Here is a 22,640-nt window from a genome sequence, read left to right as displayed (position 1 = left end):
TATTATTCAATGAAAAGAACTGGACCACTCTATTACGCCTCTCAGAGAGAAACATTCTAGACACTCACGACACCCATACACTGATACACCCACCCACTGAGAGAAACGTCAAACCTAAAAGTAAACATTGAAAAGTGCAGTTCGAACAGTGGATTCGTGTAAGTTTTTAGTAATTTAATTTGATTATGGATGTTGAATGGATTCAATCAGTGACGGAATGGAAGTATTTAACAGTAAGTGATCATGTTTTCCCTTTTGCTTAGCGGTGTGGTACCAAAATTTGACGGAATCACGGAATATCGATGGGCGAAGGCTTCGTGTGAAGTTTATTTGGATCGGGTACTGAGACGACCTTCCTTGAAGACTACTCACCGGCCGAATGAAGCAGCTTCAGGAGAGGTAGAAGGCAGGGAAGTATTATTCCAATTTCTAGGTAAGAGTATGAACGATTACTAATTTTGTTATTTGGTGTTTTAGGTACTACTGGACGGATGGATGGATGACCGCGCAATCAGGGGTGACTTTTGCGACCGACATTTGTATTACGAATTTAGATAAATATAAATAAAGAACCTATCTATAAGTACTAACATAGAATTAAACTACCTTTGTGAACTACTTTACTAACATTATTTACAAAAAAGAGAAAAAAAATCGAATTCTTTCAATCCTGGGTAATAATTAGAAAAATGTTTATGAATTTTACTCATCCCTCCCACTTTTGGACAGTACTTTTTGGTACTTTAAAACAGATTTGTTTTTATTTGAAGGTGTTGTTTTTATCGCTCGATTAACTCGGGTTGCTCAACATCGTTTTTCTTTACAGAAACTTCTGAGTCTCTTTGTTCGATCAGCGTCTGCTTTTCCCCATTGGCAGACTCACGAATTAAACTTCCCCTTACGGGTACTGCTCGTCATCACGCTACGGCTCTGAGCTTCTGCTAAAAGATCATCACCCGGGAACTATTCCAGGGCTCTCTCTTACTTCCGGTCGAGAGGAACACGAAAAAGAACAACATCTTCTTAAACAATTCTTTTCTTAAAGAACCAATTCTTTCTCCAGCGCATTGCAAAGCCTCTTCTTGGACTGAATGGCAGTCCAAGGATGCCCCTAGTAAGTAAAAGGTTTTGTAGGGGCTGCGACTGACCCGAAGGTCAGCGCTAGACTTTGCAATGGTGAATCATATTTTGTTATCCGGAGCACAGCTTCAACGGAGTAATAGTAACTCTTGGGTACCACCCAAGAGCATCATAGCTGGAGAGGGTTACTTTAATTTTGTGAGACCAGGGCTAGCACTGGCTCGTTGTCGCTGCCTGAGACAGGTACATAGCTGAACAGCATAAAGTATTAAGAAGAGAGTTGGAGGCTACTGATGGATAAGATTTTCAAAATCCAAATCCTCCATCTCTCAAAAATTACTGCCCATTCCCTCAGCCATCCATCACCAACATTCCTCGTAATACTCCTCCTCCTACTCCTGGCTTCCTTTCCTATTTTCTTCCTTGTTCTTTTCCTCTTTCGGTTCCTTTTTGTGTTGATATTTTCTGCCTTCCTTCTAAAGCTCCTACAAGGCATGTAGGTCGCCTTAATATGCCTAGAGTGCCCAGCAATCTTTGGGTCCTCACCCTCAACGGTGTCCTGAACCGATAATTTCTTATCGGTTCCATCGAAAATTTCAACTTCCTTGTAATCTTCTTGATTTTCCTTGTCTTGAACCTTCAACTGAATGGGACACTGATGCAGAGCTTGATTGCTCTCATCCTCTGTTTTTCTTTCCAGCTGCCAAGCTATCTGACCTTGATCCTTCCTCAATTCCTGTTCTGTTGCCTTCTCATTAACCTCTTCCGCTTCTTCTTCTTTCCTTTTCTTCGCTTCTTCATCTTTCTTTTCAATTTTCATTCTACGTAACCATCCTAAGCAATCGCTAATAGTGTGGTCGAAACTCTCACAATACCAACACGTTGGCAATTTGTCCTCGTATAGATTTAATCTTCTCCATCTCTCTACAACTTGTATCTGGAATTTAAGTTCAGCAACCTTGGCTTCCAGAACACTAATTCTTGCTTTACTCTGTTCGTCTTCTTCTTCCATCTCATTCCCTCTTACTATTTCCGTCATTTTCATTCAATAATCTACACCGAATCACCACTAAACGACTTATTACGCAATACTACAATAAATACACGTTCCATACTATCAAACAATATCCCAAAATTTCCGTATTTCCGTAACAAATACCAAAGCTGACGAACCATAAATACGTATCCACAAACTTAACAATTTCCACACTGCATTAATTCAATATTTTCCCAAACTTAATATCTTCCTCAAAATTCCCAAATATTCAACAAAACAGAATTACACTCAAAGAATTTCCACAGAACTATAAATACCGGCAGAATTACTATCTATATACCGAAAACTTAATACAATGACCTAAAAATATTCCATAAATCTACATTAAATCTAGAAACATATTTTACATTTAATTCATCAAAAATTCAACAAAATTCATTCGAAAACCTGCAGTTGGGCGCCATTTTGTAGCCGGCACGGAGCGATCCGTCGTAAAAAGCACGTGGCTTAAGCGCCACTCCACAAGGGAGACCACGGCCCAATTGATTTTGCCCGGATGAGACTCTCTCAAGGCGAGTCCATTTTAATTTTCCCGATAAGGATTTATGGATCGGTCCAGCCAGCAACAACGAAAAGTGCCAAATCGGGTCCACCCTATCCTCCCTCTATACCGTACAGCCACACCATACACTCAAAGAGTCGGTGAGAGCCCACCAGAACCTAATACACTCTAAGTGGGAGTGCGCCTCTCATCATCGGCAGACTCTCCCTCTCACCAACAACCATCAATGAGCTGGAAGAAACATAAACAACCCACAGTCAAACTCAACATTTGGAGGACGGGACTCGAAAACTAATAAACAATATCGCGCTGTGACGTTAAACACAATTACTCAATCAAATGGCTAGGGGGACTACATAGAAACATTTTATTGAGGCAAACACATAGCATATTTATTAACTTAATTCTAACAGGGGCACATATTGGTTCGGGGTTTGTGGTTTGTTCGTTTTAGTGTTTGTGTTCGTTCATAATTTCTGTTTCCTATCTTGTGTGCGGTTTCTCTTCCCTAGCTCTCTCTTTCGTTTGTGCTCTGTGTTGTGTCTTAATGTGACGTCACTCTTCCACGCAGTGCAGCTGCTGACTAGTCTGCGCTCCTGCTACTTGACGGTATTTTCGGTGGTGGCAAAACGGGCTCACGCACGAATTTCACGGATCCGTGATGGCGGACCCAAGCAATAGTCGGGGGGTTGCGACTCGCGAAATATGGTTTGGCTTTAGCAGCAGATTCGATTCCTCAGTCTACGACTGGCACAAAAAACGTTTCCTCCGCGGCGCCCTCCTCGGACGCCGCACTCCAATCAAAAAAAAGCGTTTGGTGACTCACCGGTTTGTTTTGGCTTACTGACCCAGTCGATGACCTGCCGGTGGGGTCGACGCTCCCGGCTTGTTGACGCCGGCGATGACGCTTCTTAATGAAGCCGATGCGGCGCGATGGCGATTGCTTGCCGGCTGGTGGATCTCGTCCACGTGGAGGCCCCCTGGCCTTCCCTTGGACCGATATGGCGACGGATCGGTCCGCTTCTGGCAGGTGATGATCGCCAGGCAGGAATATTCCGTCCGTATGGGGGGGGGGGGTTGCGTCGCACTTGGGTGCAATAATTTGCTGCGGGTGGGAAATATCTAGCCAATCTGGCGAAACAAAATACTTGAGCACTAGCACATCATGTCACAATTAGAGCACATTTTACCTATCTAGATGGTGGCATTTGCCAACATACCGCACACAAATATTCACGCACACTTTTGAAATATAACTATTGGAGAACGAACAATAAATTAATTAAATAATTACATCTAACGCCACTATAGGAAACATACTTCAGACGATTGAAAAACAAATTAGCAAACGCGGACACTTCCAACTCATTGGCTGATCACGGACGAAATGATTGAGTCCGTGAATCCTCAGATTAAGGAAGGTGGGCTCGGACACAACCGGAAATACGTCATTTCCCGACCTCCTTCGTGTATCATTGGTACGCTGGATAATCTGACACGAAAGTTGAGCTGTTTTCCCTCTCCCACCTTATCCAGAAAACAAATGGCCTCGACCTTAGAGAGCCTGGCTAATTGATAAATGCCCGCTTGCCTATGTTAAGGGATCTGTTATCCTAAACTATTGGCGATTTATAGATTGCCTTTCTTACAACCTATCTTATGAGAACTATTTACAGATATTTATGTACAAAAAATATTAACAATATTCCTGACTGCTACAATGAGAAAAGTTATGTCTAACGTTTAGCAGAGAAGAGGATTTTTAATTATTGAGCGGATATCCTATCGTAAAAAGGTCACCCCAAATTACTATTTGGTAATTTGCATAGGGCACGCGTAACCTGAGGGGTTCTTATTGATACTTCCCATTATTATACACATATGTGTCTACTAGTTTGGATGTAATTATGCAATTATACCAATAAAATTTTGCATTAACATCCTCAAATCAATAGTGAATCTACTTTTATCTCAATTAAAGAAACAGCGTATCCAAGCGATTTCAATAGTTCATCTATTAGAGCATCATTACTGGGCGCGAGTGTTTTGATCATCCTCGCAGCGCTGTCATTTTAGTTTAGTCACTCTTTTTCGCACTGGTCACTATTTTCGGTTGGTGGTTTGGTGGCTGCATTCCGTACAGGTGACATTTAATAGTTCATCAAATAGCAGCGCTGTTAGTAGCGATCGGAAAAGTGTCAAGTAATGATACTGCGCTGCCAAACGGCTTATACTCACCACCGGCAATCTTGCTCTAAGTTAATGTATTGAAACTGTATATTTAAATAACCAACGGTAAAAGCTAATATTTTCTTTTCTCGATCCATTAATACTTCCAGAATAGGAATCGGTACTCTAGCAGGATAAACTCTGATGCTTACAGAGGTAATGAATATATGCCCAATTCGATGATTTATATTTGTATGTATCTTGTCACATTCTATGTGTATCGGTGGTGCTGTGGTGTAGTAGCCGCTTCCCGATCAAGAGATCACGAGTTCGAATCCAGATTGGAGCATTTTGCTTTTTTTTTGCACGTAAAAACCATAACTCCGAAACGCAAAGTTCAATCGATCTAATTTTAAATAGGAACCAATGGGACTGCATTCCGCGTCGAATGCAACTTGTTGCGAGCAAATCGGATAATGATAAATGCCCAAAAACGTGTCTCACATTTTTGTACACATACACACACACACACACACACATACAGACATCACCTCAATTCGTCGAGCTGAGTCGATTGGTATATAACACTATGGGTCTCCGAGCCTTCTATAAAAAGTTCGGTTTTGGAGCAGTTCTATAGCCTTTCCGTATACTTAGTATACGAGAAAGGCAAAAACCAAGGATAGAAATATTATTTCACCAAATTTCTACCACAAACGTATGTGCTCATATGAACGATTCAGGCCTAATTTGTGGCATTTTTTATTGCTATCATGAGTGCCTACTACTGGAAAGAATTAATAAAATATACCTCGTGCACGACATGTGTTACTTTTTATTTCAGTCGCATTTATGACGCGACGTGGCAACTAAATAATTGGAATGAAAAGAATGGCTCGAGATAAAAAAATACAAAGAAGTACAGTACAATCTTATATAGAGTACACGCTCGTCCGGCTGAACTCAAATTTGGGTTAGCATAACTCAAAATAATAACTTCTTTTGAAACGTCAAACGCTGAGTAACTGAGAATTATTATTTTGAGTAGCTTCGACTCATATTTATCTAAATTGTATTTGAACTCAAAAATGAGTTCACCTTGAAAATTTCCAGAAGTCCAACGATCGCCTATAAATCCTCAAGTAAGTTTTGAATTACTAAAGTCTAAAATATAAAATATAAAATAGATTATTCATTCATTTATTATTGCAGCATTATCCAGCAACAACATATTTGTTCCTTATTATACGATGTGGACATTGAAACGCACGCTCAAACCACGTCTGGAAATATCGCGGGAAAGACCAAGTTTTCAGACCATAACTTCTCTGTGCCATAACCAACTACCAAGATGGTGGTACCGGCGTGAACAGTTTTTATGACCTCACTTGTGAATATGGTCTGTGATCTCGCACCAGATACGATGTTTCGGATAGTCATTGGTTCATGCCCGCGGTAAGAATCATATAGTTATGACGAGAATGTCTATAATGACATTTTTTCACTCCCCCAGGCGAGCTCCCAGACGTACCATGAAAATCGAACGCCAGAGATATTTGAGGACCGAGATTCATTAATATCAGTATACTATAGTTAATGTATTATGCTCAAAGAGGTTAGGTACTACAGAAAACGATTTTCGCTGGGATTCCCTTTGTTCTTCTCTACAAACATGTTGAGCGCATAAATGTCAATTCTTTGATCAAATCATAAAGAATTCGCAATAGCATTTCCCAGCATATAAATATCAGCCAGCAAAGAATGTAACGACTGTGACAATCTTTCTCTGTAGTTTATAACCTCTTTAACTATGCTGTAATAAATGTTATTTTTACTATATTATTTATTTTGAATTGATTCTCTTCTTTTAACTGAGCCCGAGTTTTGACAAACTCAAAATTCTAAAAATTTGATTTTATGATTTTGAGTAAATGTAACTCAAAATCAATATCTTTCTTTATAACACAAAATTGAGTTCAGTGGCCTTAACTCAATTTTGTCTTGAGCTCAATTTTTCCGATTTTGAGTTAATCTGACCCAAATTTGAGTTCAGCTGAACGAGCGTGTATTGCATTCGCTGATCTAACCTCACACTTTTGACGTTTAGCAGTGGTTTGTTTATAGGAACTTAGAAAAAATCTTGGTATCAGGAAAACTAATGATTATTTTATCAAGTTTCGTATAATATATTCGAAAAATAATGAGTATTAGTGGAATTACAATTGGTAAGCTTTCCGCTTATGCAAACGCATTACCAGCAGCGGAGAAGAGACGGTACGCTGAGAAAATAAAGTCGATCAATTACATCGACCCACACGCAGCATAATTTCATACGATTAAACCAAACATATGTATTGTTGTTTTCAATAATCCATTAATTAATGAATCAAAAAGGTGTTATTGTTGATTCTACAATATTTTATTGTTAAAACAACAATATAAATTTAATTTCCACAATATTTATTTTTCACCACATTTGTTAGAAAAAGAATAAACGTGTATTTTATTGTGTGTAAATAATTTCTAAACATATTAGTAGCTCTGGAATTTTCCAATGGATTCCCCGAATTTATTGTTTTAAAAATAAATAAAATACTAAGTTCTAATTGGATAAAGCAGTTTACTGGCTACAGGTAAGTTCCAATAAACATAAATGATTATGTATTCTACATGCCAAACTTTAAAATACCTTTTTCAGAACAAAGCATTTGAATTGGAGTTTACGCTAAAAAAATTGGAAGGTACTTCTTGCTACGCTCTCGGAGAAGTTCTCGGACAAGATCATGGACTTATTTCTGGTTTATTTGATGACTGAAACGTCAGGTAAATAAAAGTTTTATTTTTCACCCAAAAGAAAAGCATTAAGATTATTTTTATTTAACACAATTTTATTTTAAGGGCTTTCTCAGATGATACATTACGCATGGCGTGTGATGCATGATGAACATCAGCAGAAGATGTGCTGTGGCAGAGTATAATAAATATATAATAAAAGATTAAACATTGAAACACATTTCTTAGGAATTCATTATTTGTTCATTTTATTTAAAAAAGAAAACAATTTTAATGGTATAAACGGGTATAAATTATTATTGGTTCAACAATATAGAATTGTTGAATCAACAGTGTTTATAGTTTGAATCAACAATACAGGCACAATTATTTTAACAATAATATTGTTGATTTAACAATATCATGACTCAAACCATGATTGTAAAAACAACAATATTATGGATTGATTCAAACGCTAAATATTATTAGCCCTGAGTTAACAATATTTATTGTTGAATTCAACCCGGAATATTGTTGTTTCTACAATACATTTTTCTGCGTGCATATGAAGCCACATTGAACAGCACGGATTTCCCAACTATGGTAACAACGGGACATGTTATTGAATATCTGCTAAATCAAGCTGTGCCAGCCAACATTTGGTCAGCACATCAGGAACTTGCGGAGCATCGAAGCATACCGAAAGTTTGAGTATGGATTTGTCTCGAACGTAGCCGGTGGAATAATCAATAACGTGTACGTAGTGCGAGGAAAAGTAATGAAAATATATTTTTTTAAATACTATGGCATTATTAGGCTTTATTTTAGGTGTACCATTCTATGAGGCTCAATAACACACTACTGACTGCATGGATACTTGTGAAAAAAGATGGATGCATCGAATCTGCACATTGTAACTGCGTCGCAGGTGTGTGTGAAGTGTGTTCTCATGTGGCAACTTTACGCTACGCTCTGGCTAATTTACATTGTATGACGTCTGTTCAGAAAGAAAGGGAGTGAATTCATGCCCAACGCCGATAGCGCGAAGTGTTCGCGCTCCTCGATTTCAAATAGCACCAACAACGGCATACACAATGCGCATCGGCAACAATCAGCGATGAGAGATTGAGAGAGCATAGAAGGCGAAACTAGTCAATATCATCATCGCCATCATCATTACATCATCATCATATTATCATTATCATCATCATCATCATCATCATCATTATCATCAACATCATGCACGCAAGGAGCTACGCTGTGCCAGGAGGAGCTACGCTGTGCCAGAACATTCCACGTCCTTCTGGAACATCAAGCGTGGAGATATAAATATGCGCGCATTGCGCGTGTGGCTTGAGTTATATTTTTACCCCGCGTAACGTACGTAAGTCTGTAACAAGTAAAGTGAAGTGTTAATAAAGTGTGCCTTTTCATTTAACAGTAACTTGCCAGTGTTTGCCTTCTTGTCCGAAAAAGACGTTTTCGTACATTTGGTCCTTCGAGCCAGATAGCGTGAATCCAGCAACCCAGAAGGCAAGGCAAGTTTCGCGAAATCGTGTACGGTCGCACTGTAAAGAATTGCGTAGCGGGTCGGTTAGTGTGCGTGAAAGGGATAGTCACGGGACCGTGGTAACAGTGTCCGTCGCTGTTAGGGGGACTATTGGTTTCGAGTAGTTCACTATTTTAGTAGTTCGTCGGTTTTAACGGTAGCAACGCAGCTACAGAATCCGATACAGTACTTTGGCGCGCGTCAGTCGTCGATTGTAATTTAATTCAGACACGAGCAGCTGATTATTTCAACGACGTCACCGGGCAACGGCACATCAATTTTCGACAGAACAACGAATCCACAAAACATCGAGGATCGAGGATCGAGGATCCGAGACATCGAATCGAAGCCTGGGATTACAGCAGCAGTGGTTCGAAAATGAGTTCAAGCATCACCGTAACGTAAAATTCCTAGATTGCGGTATATTTATGTATAAAAACCAACCGTACCTTGCAGCCACGCCAGATTTGATCATGCAATGCGAATGTTGCCGAAAGGCTGCAGTGGAATTCAAGTGTCCTTTTCGTCTTTCCAAGAAAAGCCGTTTCAACAAGCAGTCGTATATGCGCAATTTGACGGAAGGACCTAATTAATTTAAAAAAATGGACGGCGACAACTTCAAAATGCGTGAAACGCATGCGTATTTCCTGCAGGTTCAGGCGCAGATTGCCATTTCGGATGCTGATTATGGATTGTTCTACGTTTGGAGTGATACTGACCAAATCTGTATAAAAGTGGAAAAAGACATCGATGTATGGAAGAACGCTTGTGATAAATCTGATGTTTATTTCAAAAAATATTATTCTGCCAGAGCTATTGGCGAACTCTTATTCAAATAAAAGTTAGATTATATAAGCACCAAAAGAACTCATGTCAATTTATTATAGATTTGTTGAAACTTACAAGAATGCATGAAATCTTTACTATTAAATCTACAACAGTAAGTCCATTTTGGAAACGGGCAACAGATTCTACTGGAATGGTACTAGATAGTATTTTATATATTCCACGACCCAGCCAACAAATTGGTTCTCATAACTAACTTTTAGTTCTGTTTAATGCACTCTTATACGATGTAATTTGATTGTATAAAATGCATAGATTCCTTCTATGTGAACAAAAGTGGAGGCCATATACGTACAAATCAGTGTTATGGCATAACAAGATATACGACGTATTCCGATTTGAATTGAATCAATATACAATCATGATGGTTTTTATCAGAGATCGCGTATGTTCAGTTATAAAGTTCCGTAATTGGACTGTTACAACTTTAAATCTAGCATTGTAAAAAACAGTTCAAACATACATACATTAGGGAAGATCCATTAATTACGTAACGCAAAAGTTAAGCATTTTCAACCCCCCCTCCCCCCTATGTCACACTTTTTGTATGAAGCATCTGAAAATTTTGTATGGACCGTCACATTTCACTCAACCCCCCCTCCCCCCTCTAAGCGTTACGTAATTTGTGGACGCTCCCTTATATTATTATAAAAAAACATACGTGTTATTGTATTTGCAACAGAAATATTTCTTAGGTCGAAACATAATCATTATGTAACATGCTGTTAGTTGATTATTAGCTAATGTATATATTCATGTTATAAATTTAGCCTCCAGCTTTCGATCCTTTGACCTTCTAGTTCATAGTCCAGAAGCTACCTGGTTCCTCCATGTGTACGCAGTTGTTAAGCAATCATTTATACCTATTGATAATATTGGATCTGCGGATTCAATCTGGAAAAGACATTCCATTACATTTTATACAACATTGTCAACAATGATTGCATAAACCAGTATATGTGATTTATTTGAACACATATATAATTTCATATTGACGTGTATAATATCATCATGATATTATCATCTCTAAGGGGAGAAATACAACGTTGTCAATATAACAAAATTGCCCTCAAAGTTTGTTTTCCCTAAAATCGTGTTTATTGTATTTCTAAATTGTTCTATAGATCGCAGTGATGTTGTGAATTGATTGTTGAGAACAAAATCTTCTATATAATAAAAATGAAATGGTCTGTATTCGTATCCGCATAACTCGGAAACGGCTGAATAGATTTTCTTCATTCCTTCAGCCGAAACGTTTATTATAGTTTCCGACGGGTTTATGTGATATTTCCTCATGCAAGGCACGAGTAGGGTTGAGTAGATCGAGAAAAACTAAACTTCAAATTCGTATCCGGGTCGACTATAGTATGGCATAAAACGACTAATAGAACATACTCTCTTTCTGGTTGCTAAATTTGAGAATTGAATTTCATATTTCCAATAACCGTCGTGCGGGGCTTCTTTTGACAAATCAGGGGCTACTTTGGACATTTTAAAACAAGAATTATAACGAAAATTACTATAAATTTGCCATTATCACCAATCGGGTGTCTTGTTGATAGTTGGATGGCAACTTTCTGTTTCAAATTTGGTATTTTTTCCGTTTATTTTTTTCAAAAAATCAAAAATCCAAAGTAGCCCCCGGAATCAAAAGAAGCCCCGCACGACGGAAGTACTAAATAACGGAATTTTTGCAAATCTGTTTCTATCTATTTAGTGAGTACTTAAAAAACTATACCAGGCTGTTTACTATGCCTAATGACAAACAACAGTAAGTACTCTATTAAAAATCTACCTTTAAAGGTTTAGTTATACATAGCTAGTACAGATGTACGGAAAAACACAGTTCATGGAGAATGGGTGCGAAAAGGTTCCCTTATAATTCTGGCCAATAGTACAAAAATAACTGAATGATCATTATCATGTAGTTCTATTTCGCAGACATTGACTGGGTGATTACCAATTGTTTAATGTTGAGGAATGTATTTGTATAAAACAACTACCACTTTTGATATTTGTCTTCGAATTGTTTTTAATGACAATGACAAATGTGTTGTTTTTAATATTCTTGAAAAAGAATATTTTATTGAACATTCAAGGTTATTGTATGTATATTTGATATCATTATAACAGAGGACTTTATAATCAAATCTTAACGACATTGTAACTTCAGATGCTCATATATGCATTTTTTCAAATATTTGCGATATATGATTCCGTTGTGAGTTTAAATTTACATATTTACAACTTATGACATAGATTGTAATTAGTTTGTACATTTGCATTATATGTAACCTTTCTACAATTTTTCACAACTTCTGCTGGATCTATATATGATTACGATCTGATCTGTGAATATATATAATTTAATGTTTACATTCTTATACGATTGCTGGTTTGCTGGGGAACTAATCCGATTAGTCGCTCAATGTGAATCCTCAGCGAAGTAATTTGCTTGTCAGCTTCTAACTCTTTCATAGTAAACTGAGTTTTTCATCTAAGGAACGTAGGTATGTTTAATGAGGCTTTCTTACTCTTAATAAGGTCGGAAATATCAAACCCTTTGTCCTATTAAATCTAAGAATTTGCTTTGAATGAAAACTTCACGATCGGAACATCTGCCAGCGTATCCAATGGATACAAAAGCGATTGTACCATCCGGATGGCATGCTATCAAAAATTTGATCGTTTCATGTTTCTTATAATTACTGAAGTGCATCACTGATACCTTAACATCGCTTGGTGTTTGGCAACGTACCTCGAAACAGTCGATAATAAATACTCTCTTACTGCCAAACATGTTATGAAATGCGGATGGAATGTGCCGGGACAAGTTTTCCCTCTTCGTGGGTTCAATTGCCCATCGACAACATTGGAAGATGACGTACAATGTCCTATGAAAAAAATTTGATACAGTGTTGATACATACATTATACTCATAGGCCAATGTTGTGAATTGGGTATTCAGTCTCAACTTAGTGTCATAACCAACATTTGGTCTTGGCTGAACTTGCAATATGGTTCATCAAGCGATGGTGTCAAATACTGATAAAGCTTAGCAAATATCGATAGCTTTTCAATCCCTGTATAATAATTACACTTGGCATCATCTACTAAAAACTCTATTCCCTTACATGCCTGCGATATCTGATTTTCTAATCTATAATTATGTTCCTGTAAACGTATAATTTCTTTGTAGTACTGCGTAAAAGTTTCCGCCGGAAAGCACCTTGCTGAAAAAGAAAAAAAAAACAAAATGAGAAACTGAAAATTGTAGTGATGATTGAGAAATACCTCCTACTTGCACCCCGACTTCTTTACGAATCAGAGATGCATTCAATATTGAGTTGTCGTCATTTGATACTAGGTCGGATTGAACGGTATTATCAGCAACGGGTACATTCTCTTTGAATACGGCGGGTTTTATCACATAATTTTCAGTATCGTTCGATAACACGATAGATGCTTCTTCTATGGATATTTGTTTTTCACAGTTTACAATCGTTTGCGTGTCCTCGTCCTCAAGCAAACTGAGATTGTCACTTCCAAGAGACTGTGATAAAATAGAATCACCACATTTCGTAGATCTGGCACTTGTCCGTGATGACAACCTTGACCCGGATGCATCGGCGTCTGTAACAAATCCACTGTGATACGATCCTGAATATGATTCTCTTACCGAACATTTCGATTGTGTGTGGGATGAAGAAGAATTTTTACTATCAGTTGATTGTGACGAGAAGTGATCGTTACTACGTCTTGCAAGACTACTGTTTGAAGTTGTGGAACTCGATTCCGAAATAAGTGAAACACTGTCGCTGTTGCTATCACTGAATGATTCAGGTAGTCCTAATGAAGGCACCCAATCCTCATTCAAGACGTCCGTTGATCTTGCGGGCTTGCCTATAAATATATGAAATTTAAGAAAACTTACATAAACATTCAATTTATCTACCGGACCGGAAGTGTAAGCCACAAACATATTTGCTCCTCCAACGAAATGATTCGCTCAACTTTGGGGTCGATCCTGAGTGACCATTTCGAAAATATCTGAAACTTTGCACAGTTTTTCAATTTCATCTAAAACGTCATTTTTCGATATCAAATCTTCATATTGACCTGTCATAAGACGAGTTTGAACAATCCCATTGAATTCCACCACTTAATTGTATCCTGACAGATACGTATTTCGACCTCAACAGTAAGGCCGTCTTCAGTGTCTTGTACTTGACTCGACTTGAAGAAAATGATCGCAGCTTACACTATTTATACTATGCGTAGGTATAATAATTTATCTAGGTACTTATCTTACTACGGTGCTTATTTCTACTCGCTTGATGCGCTTAATGCTTAGGTATAAACTTGAAGAGCCAGGAGCTACCATTTCCTTGATCTTTATTCAACAACCGCGTTTGTACCTGTCGGTAGATTTCCAAGCTCTCAGCAACATCAAGTTTCCACGGAGAAGAGACATTTCTTAAAATTTTAATGTTTGATGTCGTAATTGAGTGATTTTCCTGATATACATGTTCAGCTACCTTAGACCTAAACTCATAATTTAATCCCTTATCAGTTTCCCTCTTAGCCTTACTTACTTCTGCAATATGTTCTTTGAACCTTACATCTAACGATCTTTTTGTTTGACCTACATATACTTTATCACACTGTGAACAATTAATTTGATAAACCCCGGCCTTATTTAACATTTCTACTCTATCCTTTGTGGAGCCCAACAGTGTCTTCAGTTGATTGCTTCTGCTGGAGAATACTAAATCGATGCCGAATTTCCTCAGTCGATGGCGTAGCTGGTGGGTGATGTGTCGATCATAGGGGACCGATACCCTCTTCAGCGGTTCATCGATCGGTGTTAGTGTTGTCAGTTCGTTTTTCCGTAGGTTCCTCTGCTTCTTGTTGATGATTGCTTGTATTGTTCTTTCCTTGTATCCATTGATCCTCGCTGTTTCCAAGATGTGTTGTAGCTCCTTCGTTTTTCCTTCTTCGCTCAGGGAAATCGTCTGCATCCTGTGGATCATGTGATGAAAAGCTGCCATTTTGTGCTGATACGAATGATTTGATGTGTATGGGATGACTCTCATGGTGTTGGTGGGCTTCCTGTAGATTTCGAAGTCTAATGTTGCATTTGTTCCCTTGATAACCAGTAGATCCAAGAAAGGTAATCTACCTTCCTTTTCCTCCTCGTGGGTGAATTTGATGTCTTTATGCACGTTGTTTATCGCTTCCAAAATCCTGGGTAGATCTTTCCGGTTGATGATGCTGAAAATGTCGTCCACGTATCTCCACCACTTCTCGGGTAGTACTCCTTGTTCCTCTAGGTTGTCCTCCAAATTCGCCATGAATAATTCGCACAAAAACGGTGATAGCGGATTTCCATAGGTGCACCCTTCGTTTGTTTGTAGAAGCTTCCACGGAATGTAAAGTAGTTCTCATTCATGCATAATCTTGCAAGCTTGAGATACATCTTTACCTTTCCTCGCCATGTTGTATCCGTCCGTTGTCCTAGTAGCCAATCCTCCAAAAGGTTCAGAGCATCCTTCACTGGAACGCTTGGGAACAATGCCGCTACGTCGAATGATACCATGATGTCCTCTTCTCCGATGTTTCCTGATTCCAATATCCTCTTGGTGAACTCCTGGGTGTTTACAACTGATCTGCTGGGGAACGGCTTCGGCATACTCTGGAACTCCTTGACTAACCACTTGGCCAAGTTTTGTGTAGGGGATCCCACTGATGAAACTATTTCTCGCATCTCTGTACCTGGCTTATGTATCTTTGGTAGTCCTTTGATCCTTGGTAAAACAGGGTTCGTCATTTTAACGCGGGCTTCTCCGATGATCGTCTTGCATTCCTTTATCGTTTTATCCGTAAGTCGGATTAGTCCGGGTAGTGGGTCCACTCTACGATGAACAGATGACGACAAAAATCAACGGAGGACCATACAGGCATTTGAGAGTGGACCCACTACCCGGACTAATCCGACTTACGGATAAAACGATAAAGGAATGCAAGACGATCATCGGAGAAGCCCGCGTTAAAATGACGAACCCTGTTTTACCAAGGATCAAAGGACTACCAAAGATACATAAGCCAGGTACAGAGATGCGAGAAATAGTTTCATCAGTGGGATCCCCTACACAAAACTTGGCCAAGTGGTTAGTCAAGGAGTTCCAGAGTATGCCGAAGCCGTTCCCCAGATCAGTTGTAAACACCCAGGAGTTCACCAAGAGGATTTGGAATCAGGAAACATCGGAGAAGAGGACATCATGGTATCATTCGACGTAGCGGCATTGTTCCCAAGCGTTCCAGTGAAGGATGCTCTGAACCTTTGGAGGATTGGCTACTAGGACAACGGACGGATACAACATGGCGAGGAAAGGTAAAGATGTATCTCAAGCTTGCAAGATTATGCATGAATGAGAACTACTTTACATTCCGTGGAAGCTTCTACAAACAAACGAAGGGTGCACCTATGGGAAATCCGCTATCACCGTTTTGTGCGAATTATTCATGGCGAATTTGGAGGACAACCTAGAGGAACAAGGAGTACTACCCGAGAAGTGGTGGAGATACGTGGACGACATTTTCAGCATCATCAACCGGAAAGATCTACCCAGGATTTTGGAAGCGATAAACAACGTGCATAAAGACATCAAATTCACCCACGAGGAGGAAAAGGAAGGTAGATTACCTTTCTTGGATCTACTGGTTATCAAGGGAACAAATGCAACATTAGACTTCGAAATCTACAGGAAGCCCACCAACACCATGAGAGTCATCCCATACACATCAAATCATTCGTATCAGCACAAAATGGCAGCTTTTCATCACATGATCCACAGGATGCAGACGATTCCCTGAGCGAAGAAGGAAAAACGAAGGAGCTACAACACATCTTGGAAACAGCGAGGATCAATGGATACAAGGAAAGAACAATACAAGCAATCATCAACAAGAAGCAGAGGAACCTACGGAAAACGAACTGACAACACTAACACCGATCGATGAACCGCTGAAGAGGGTATAGGTCCCCTATGATCGACACATCACCCACCAGCTACGCCATCTACTGAGGAAATTCGGCATCGATTTAGTATTCTCCAGCAGAAGCAATCAACTGAAGACACTGTTGGGCTCCACAAAGGATAGAGTAGAAATGTTAAATAAGGCCGGGGTTTATCAAATTAATTGTTCACAGTGTGATAAAGTATATGTAGGTCAAACAAAAGATCGTTAGATGTAAGGTTCAAAGAACATACTGCAGAAGTAAGTAAGGCTAAGAGGGAAACTGATAAGGGATTAAATTATGAGTTTAGGTCTAAGGTAGCTGAACATGTATATCAGGAAAATCATTCAATTACGACATCAAACATTAAAATTTTAAGAAATGCCTCTTCTCCGTGGAAACTTGATGTTGCTGAGAGCTTGGAAATCTACCGACAGGTACAAACGCGGTTGTTGAATAAAGATCAAGGAAATGGTAGCTCCTGGCTCTTCAAGTTTATACCTAAGCATTAAGCGCATCAAGCGAGTAGAAATAAGCACCGTAGTAAGATAAGTACCTAGATAAATTATTATACCTACGCATAGTATAAATAGTGTAAGCTGCGATCATTTTCTTCAAGTCGAGTCAAGTACAAGACACTGAAGACGGCCTTACTGTTGAGGTCGAAATACGTATCTGTCAGGATACAATTAAGTGGTGGAATTCAATGGGATTGTTCAAACTCGTCTTATGACAGGTGAAAACATTCCACTAAAAAGCTCAAAATAATTTTCTTATCTTCATATTGAGTCACGGCTAACTTTTCAAAAGGGTGTATGTGAAAATGGTTCAAAAATATTTAAAAAGCTGCACAGCAAAAACGGAATGTTCGATTGTTATGACTTTTTCAGCAAAGTTAGACAACTAAGGGTCTGTCTCATTTGGAGAATTAAACTTAAAAGTGACAATTCGAAAATTAAAAAATCACCCCGTTATAAGAATGGCTGGTGCTACCCAGCAATTCCAATAGGACATCGATGGAAAATGATTCTATATCTGTCAAAAGTAATCTTGCTCTGCGAGCAGGGTTATTTGATAATTATTGAAATGTCACTTTTAAGTTTAATTTCATTTTAATTATCCAATTGAGACAGACCCTAAATGATAATTCTTAAGAAAATGTGCACAGTAAAAAACTTTTTTTTTACCTTCAAAAATATCATTTTTGTCACAAAAACTCAAATATCTCAAAACCCTATCTTTTTACGAACGTAATTTTTTAGGAAAACAGTCCATTATATTAGCTATAATTTGGTGATGGTAAACTAATAAACACAAAAGTTATGACATTTCAAACATTTCACAATTTTCACATTTAGTAAAAAAAAAAAAATTTGCCGTGTAAGTTATTTCGAGAATTGCAGTTTGATACAGATATTATTGTTAAGGGCTTTGAGTGATTTAAACAAGTTATTTTCATGATATTTTGATTTAATTATTCATAGCATCTATAAGAAACTTAGACACGATCCAGTGTTGTGATCAAAAGTATTGATAATGTCATAATTTTCATTATACGTGACTGGCGAAAAATTCTTTAAATAGTTTTGAAACCTGTTGATAATAAGAAACATATCAGAAATGTTATTTTTAAGACAAAAGCTGCAAAATCAAAGATTTATATACACGTATACGTCTATAGTTTACCTGCAAACAATATACCTCTTTTTTTCCTGTTCGGGTGTGCCACTGCGACCAATTCTCGGGTACTTATTCAAAAGGACGTATGTGATTTTGTAAACAAAGATTTAAACGTCGATTTGTCCAATCTGATGGCACTCCCACGCAAACCAACACCACCAACAGCTAGCCGAAGGCTTAACCTACCTGTCTGTGGTGATGGTTTGCGTGGGAGTGCTATCGGATTGGACAAATCGACATTTGAATCTTTGTTTACAAAATCACATACGTCCTTTTGAATAAGTACCCGAGAATTATTAGATCTATTGTACAGTTACCCGTATCCTTAGTGTTTAAGTGCATATCGAATTACTCCAGTGCTATTGAGAAGCAATGCAGTATCGGTTTCGATACAGTTGTTGTTTTGTTTTTTCAAGACCACCATGACAAGGTCCCGCTATTTAGACCCTTCATAGAAAGCAATCTCATTGAAGGCGCGCCCCTTATCAATAGGAAATCAATCCTTTCTTGAGAAAACAGAACAGTAATACTGTTTTTGGCCATGCATCGGAGCCCTATCCACATCCTTGTCTTGCTTCTAGAATATCACCAGTGAAACTCTTAATACCCGGGATTTAGCTCTGTCTACAAGACCTTTTCAAGCAAGAGAATTTGTTCAGTGATAAGAACTTCCGTGTGTTCCTCTCACTACCATTGTTCACCAGTTCAAGAAGAGTTAGTACGTATTTAAACCCCTAACCCGATTTTTCTAGCAGTCAGTCAGGACCGGGTACCGAGGTTTTTTAACTAATTGCTTGAAAAGTTGTTTCCGCTGCATACAGTTTAGCCTCAAACAAGAAGAATTCGAGTCTTTCAACTGTCTGCAAGGTAACATTAATTATGTTTTATTTCTGAGACTGCTGTTGGTAGCGAGAACTAAATACGATGAATCCTTAATTACCACAACTTATTGCCCTAGCTAGAAAAATGGATTAGGCTAGGGCTTTGGTATCTTTGGACTTCGATCTTAAAGAATGAAGATGTGCTTCGATTCGGGGTTGGAAAAGTTATTCTCTTTATTGTCAGTCTTATGGCCCGTTTACATATGAGCTAGTTCTAGCGGACAATGCACTATCCGCTAATACTAGCGCAATATTAGCACAATGTAAACAGGAATTGGCCTAGCTAATAAGCGTTTACATTATGCCAATTTCGTGCTAGTATTGTCGGATAGTGCATTGTCCGCTAGAACTAGCTCATATGTAAACAACCATTATGGATAAGAAACTTCTTAATTCTAGTACATCGTTAATTCTTAATTATGCTTTCTCTGTCTATGATGTGAGAAGCTAGGAACAACCATTTACTAATTAACCAATCAGAGGAGTGAAAATCGTAAAGACAATATTGTCAGATTTTCTGGATATGATACACTGCGCGGCGTTTGTAATGTTCCCAAATGGGTACTTGCACAAAACTTCACGCGGCGAATGACTGTCGAAAGATACGGCCGCGCCAAACGATACACCGCAATGCTATTCACCCATAAGAATCAAGTAAACGGGGTGCAGAAAGCGCGGCGGTACCTTTCATGAAAGGTTCGCCGCGTGCAATTTTGAGAAAATCAGGCAATAACCAATACGTATACATAGTTGTATCGAAGGGCGTGTTCACATTGCTTGCCTTGTTGTCATGTTGTCACTGAAGAAAACAAGCGCATTGCTCTAGTTACAAGCACTTGTGTGGTATGGGAATCGATAGGTGTAAAGAAAAGATATTTTAGTTACTAGATAAAGATTGTCGCTGTCGTCGCTGTCCGGAACATCTTTTGCTGGCGAGGATAGGGGAGCTAAATGTCAAAGAAGGAAAATCCATACGATTTGACAGGTATGTACCACACATGTTTCGGACAGCAGAACAAAGGGAACCGAAGCGACAATCTTTATCTAGAACTAAAATATCTTTTGTGTAAAGTGACATGACACAGAATAATTCTTAGAAATGTTGTATGTCACCTAAAGGAATTTATTAGCTATGGAACATTATGTTCCAGATGGATTCATGGAATTGTTGTAGGGGAGAACGGTCCAAAATGCACCCCTGGGGCAAAATGACCTCACTCATAAGTTCACTCATATAATCTGTTGTAGTACATTTACGAACGAATATTACCATTACACTTCATAATTAGTTATCCATCAGTGAGCTCCATTGGAAAAATTTAGCAAAATCCCTTCATATTCACTTGAATTCAACGATTTGTTATTCTTCCGCCACATCCGTAAGATTGTAGTTCAATCCATTAAGAAAAAACAAACAACCATGCGTTCACCATCATTTTGCATGCAATTGAGTCATTTTAGACCACCATTCGAGCGTTTTGCCCTAGGCCTATTTTTAAAACATTTTTTAAATCCGTTAGAAAATCATGAAAACCTTATTGTTTTGAATAGGAGATCATTGTGAAATGTAGCTGGGTTTGTAAATGTTGCACCTATACGTTGAAATGGTTGTGTATTTTTGTTTATATGGGCGAAAACATCGAAAAAGCTTAAGGGGTGCATTTTGGACCGTTCTCCCCTAATTCCACTTAAGTGAATGTGAATAAGCGCATCTGACTTGCGCGTGAGAACATTCTGAAATTGAGCTGCATGTTTGCTCTGTTGGAAAACGTTAAGATCTCTTATTTATGATCTTTGCAGATGAAATAGATATTTAGTATGCTACAGGGCTCTGTTTGGTAGATCTTACACCGCAACACACTACGTCAAAGTGATCTACCGTGTTACGGGAAACCTCTTAGAGAATAGACTTTATGATCGGGAGGAAACGGGTATCTTCAACAACAACAAATGCATGATAGCTACATACATGACAATGCTCACGAAAAAGCAAAATAAGGTTGTTAAAGATCTTATGGTAATTTTTTTGTTCAGTCAAGCAAATGGCACCAAACTAGTCAGTAAAAACTCAAAAGTGATTTTGTTTATTGGAATATAACGAACAACATGAGAAGCCGCTTTCTCAACTGTTGTAGGCCGTTTGATGGAAAAAAGTGTTCAAAAGAGTTACGAAATCTCACCGAAAGCACCATAGATAAACTGAAAGTGACTGGTTATGATCCAATGTCCACATTGAATACAAATTTACGCATTTGCACGTCCTGTCGTCTAAACATTGACAAAAGAACAATCTGTATATCATCGGTTGAGCAAAGCGCAGGAAGTTCGAAAACGACATCAACTGAGGAATTGCCAGATGTACCGACAACAACTGAGGAATTACCAGAAGTATCAAGTGCTGAGAGCCTTGCCACCGTACCATCAGCGAAATCTGTTTCAACAAATCAATCGGAAGATGAGTGTATCCAAAAGGTCAACATCGAACGCTTTAAAGAGGGCATAGCTGGGATAAAAGTGACTCCGATTAAATGGAGTAAGATGGACTACGTTTATTACCCGGAGAAAAAATGCCGTGAAATAAACGAAGCTGTACGAAGAAACCTCTTCAAAATAGGACCTGATGATGTGGAAAATACAGAAAATACAGGTAATTATAAATATGAAGGAAAGGTTCTCGAATGCAGCCACGACAAAGAAAGAAAAATTATTGATTTTGTCGATGCTGCCAAGTTCGTGGTCTATTCAGGATGCCATTGATGAGTTCAAAACCAATAGAAGTACAGTAAAAGAGGCAAAACAATTGAAGAATAACTGTCTTTCAACCAAAAATACTAGGTCTAGTACTGCATTAACAGATGAGACAAAAGAAATAGTAGTTCAATATTTTGAAGATGATGAAGTAAGACGAGCTATGCCTGGTCAAAAAGATTATGTATCAGTAAAAAAAGATGGAAAGCGTCAAGCAATTCAAAAACGATTAATGATGACGACTTTGAAAGAAGCGGACACACGTTTCAAGGACATTCACGATAATATTAAAGTAGGGTTTTCCTCAATGGCAAGCCTTCGGCCAAGGCAATGCA

The 22,640-nt window shown here is 38.5% G+C and overlaps 1 protein-coding gene and 2 long non-coding RNA genes across 6 annotated transcripts; 1 reads left to right on the top strand and 2 right to left on the bottom strand.

The window, feature by feature from the left end:
* Nucleotides 1-3,645: 3,645 nt before the first annotated feature.
* Nucleotides 3,646-4,084, bottom strand: LOC134224652 (uncharacterized). The gene is made up of 3 exons (XR_009983012.1): nucleotides 3,960-4,084; nucleotides 3,830-3,895; nucleotides 3,646-3,770 (listed from the first exon to the last, which is right to left on the bottom strand). It is a non-coding gene; the product is annotated as an uncharacterized LOC134224652 (long non-coding RNA).
* Nucleotides 4,085-7,327: 3,243 nt separating this feature from the next.
* LOC134226305 (uncharacterized) lies at nucleotides 7,328-7,820 on the top strand. Its single transcript, XR_009983446.1, has 3 exons — nucleotides 7,328-7,441; nucleotides 7,507-7,631; nucleotides 7,707-7,820. It is a non-coding gene; the product is annotated as an uncharacterized LOC134226305 (long non-coding RNA).
* Nucleotides 7,821-12,387: 4,567 nt separating this feature from the next.
* LOC134220978 (uncharacterized) lies at nucleotides 12,388-14,073 on the bottom strand. 4 transcript variants are annotated; one of them, XM_062700146.1, is made up of 4 exons: nucleotides 13,936-14,073; nucleotides 13,660-13,878; nucleotides 13,270-13,608; nucleotides 12,388-13,208 (listed from the first exon to the last, which is right to left on the bottom strand). In XM_062700146.1, exons 1-4 carry the CDS (start codon nucleotides 13,955-13,957, stop codon nucleotides 12,946-12,948), a joined length of 843 nt encoding a protein of 280 aa, XP_062556130.1. In that variant the 5' UTR covers nucleotides 13,958-14,073; the 3' UTR covers nucleotides 12,388-12,945. The 4 variants fall into 4 exon arrangements, 3 of the variants coding, with proteins under 3 accessions (XP_062556130.1, XP_062556131.1, XP_062556129.1); XM_062700147.1 differs by having other exon boundaries at nucleotides 13,696-13,878; XR_009982150.1 differs by having other exon boundaries at nucleotides 13,045-13,208; nucleotides 13,270-13,622; nucleotides 13,696-13,878.
* Nucleotides 14,074-22,640: the final 8,567 nt, after the last annotated feature.

This window comes from Armigeres subalbatus, chromosome 3 (genome assembly GCF_024139115.2).
Source record: "Armigeres subalbatus isolate Guangzhou_Male chromosome 3, GZ_Asu_2, whole genome shotgun sequence".
In the NCBI taxonomy this organism is placed as follows: domain Eukaryota; kingdom Metazoa; phylum Arthropoda; class Insecta; order Diptera; family Culicidae; genus Armigeres; species Armigeres subalbatus.
This window is presented reverse-complemented; position numbering and strand designations above follow the sequence as displayed.

What these genes read in the sequence shown, in the direction of transcription:
- LOC134220978 (XM_062700145.1), bottom strand. Translation starts at nt 13,957, where the DNA reads ATGTTTGTGGCTTACACTTCCG. An exon ending in GTTTGTGGCTTACACTTCCG is followed by an intron (nt 13,879 to 13,935) that starts GTCCGGTAGATA and finishes ATATATTTATAG; the next exon opens with GCAAGCCCGCAAGATCAACG. An exon ending in AGTCGGGGTGCAAGTAGGAG is followed by an intron (nt 13,209 to 13,269) that starts GTATTTCTCAAT and finishes TTTCTTTTTCAG; the next exon opens with CAAGGTGCTTTCCGGCGGAA.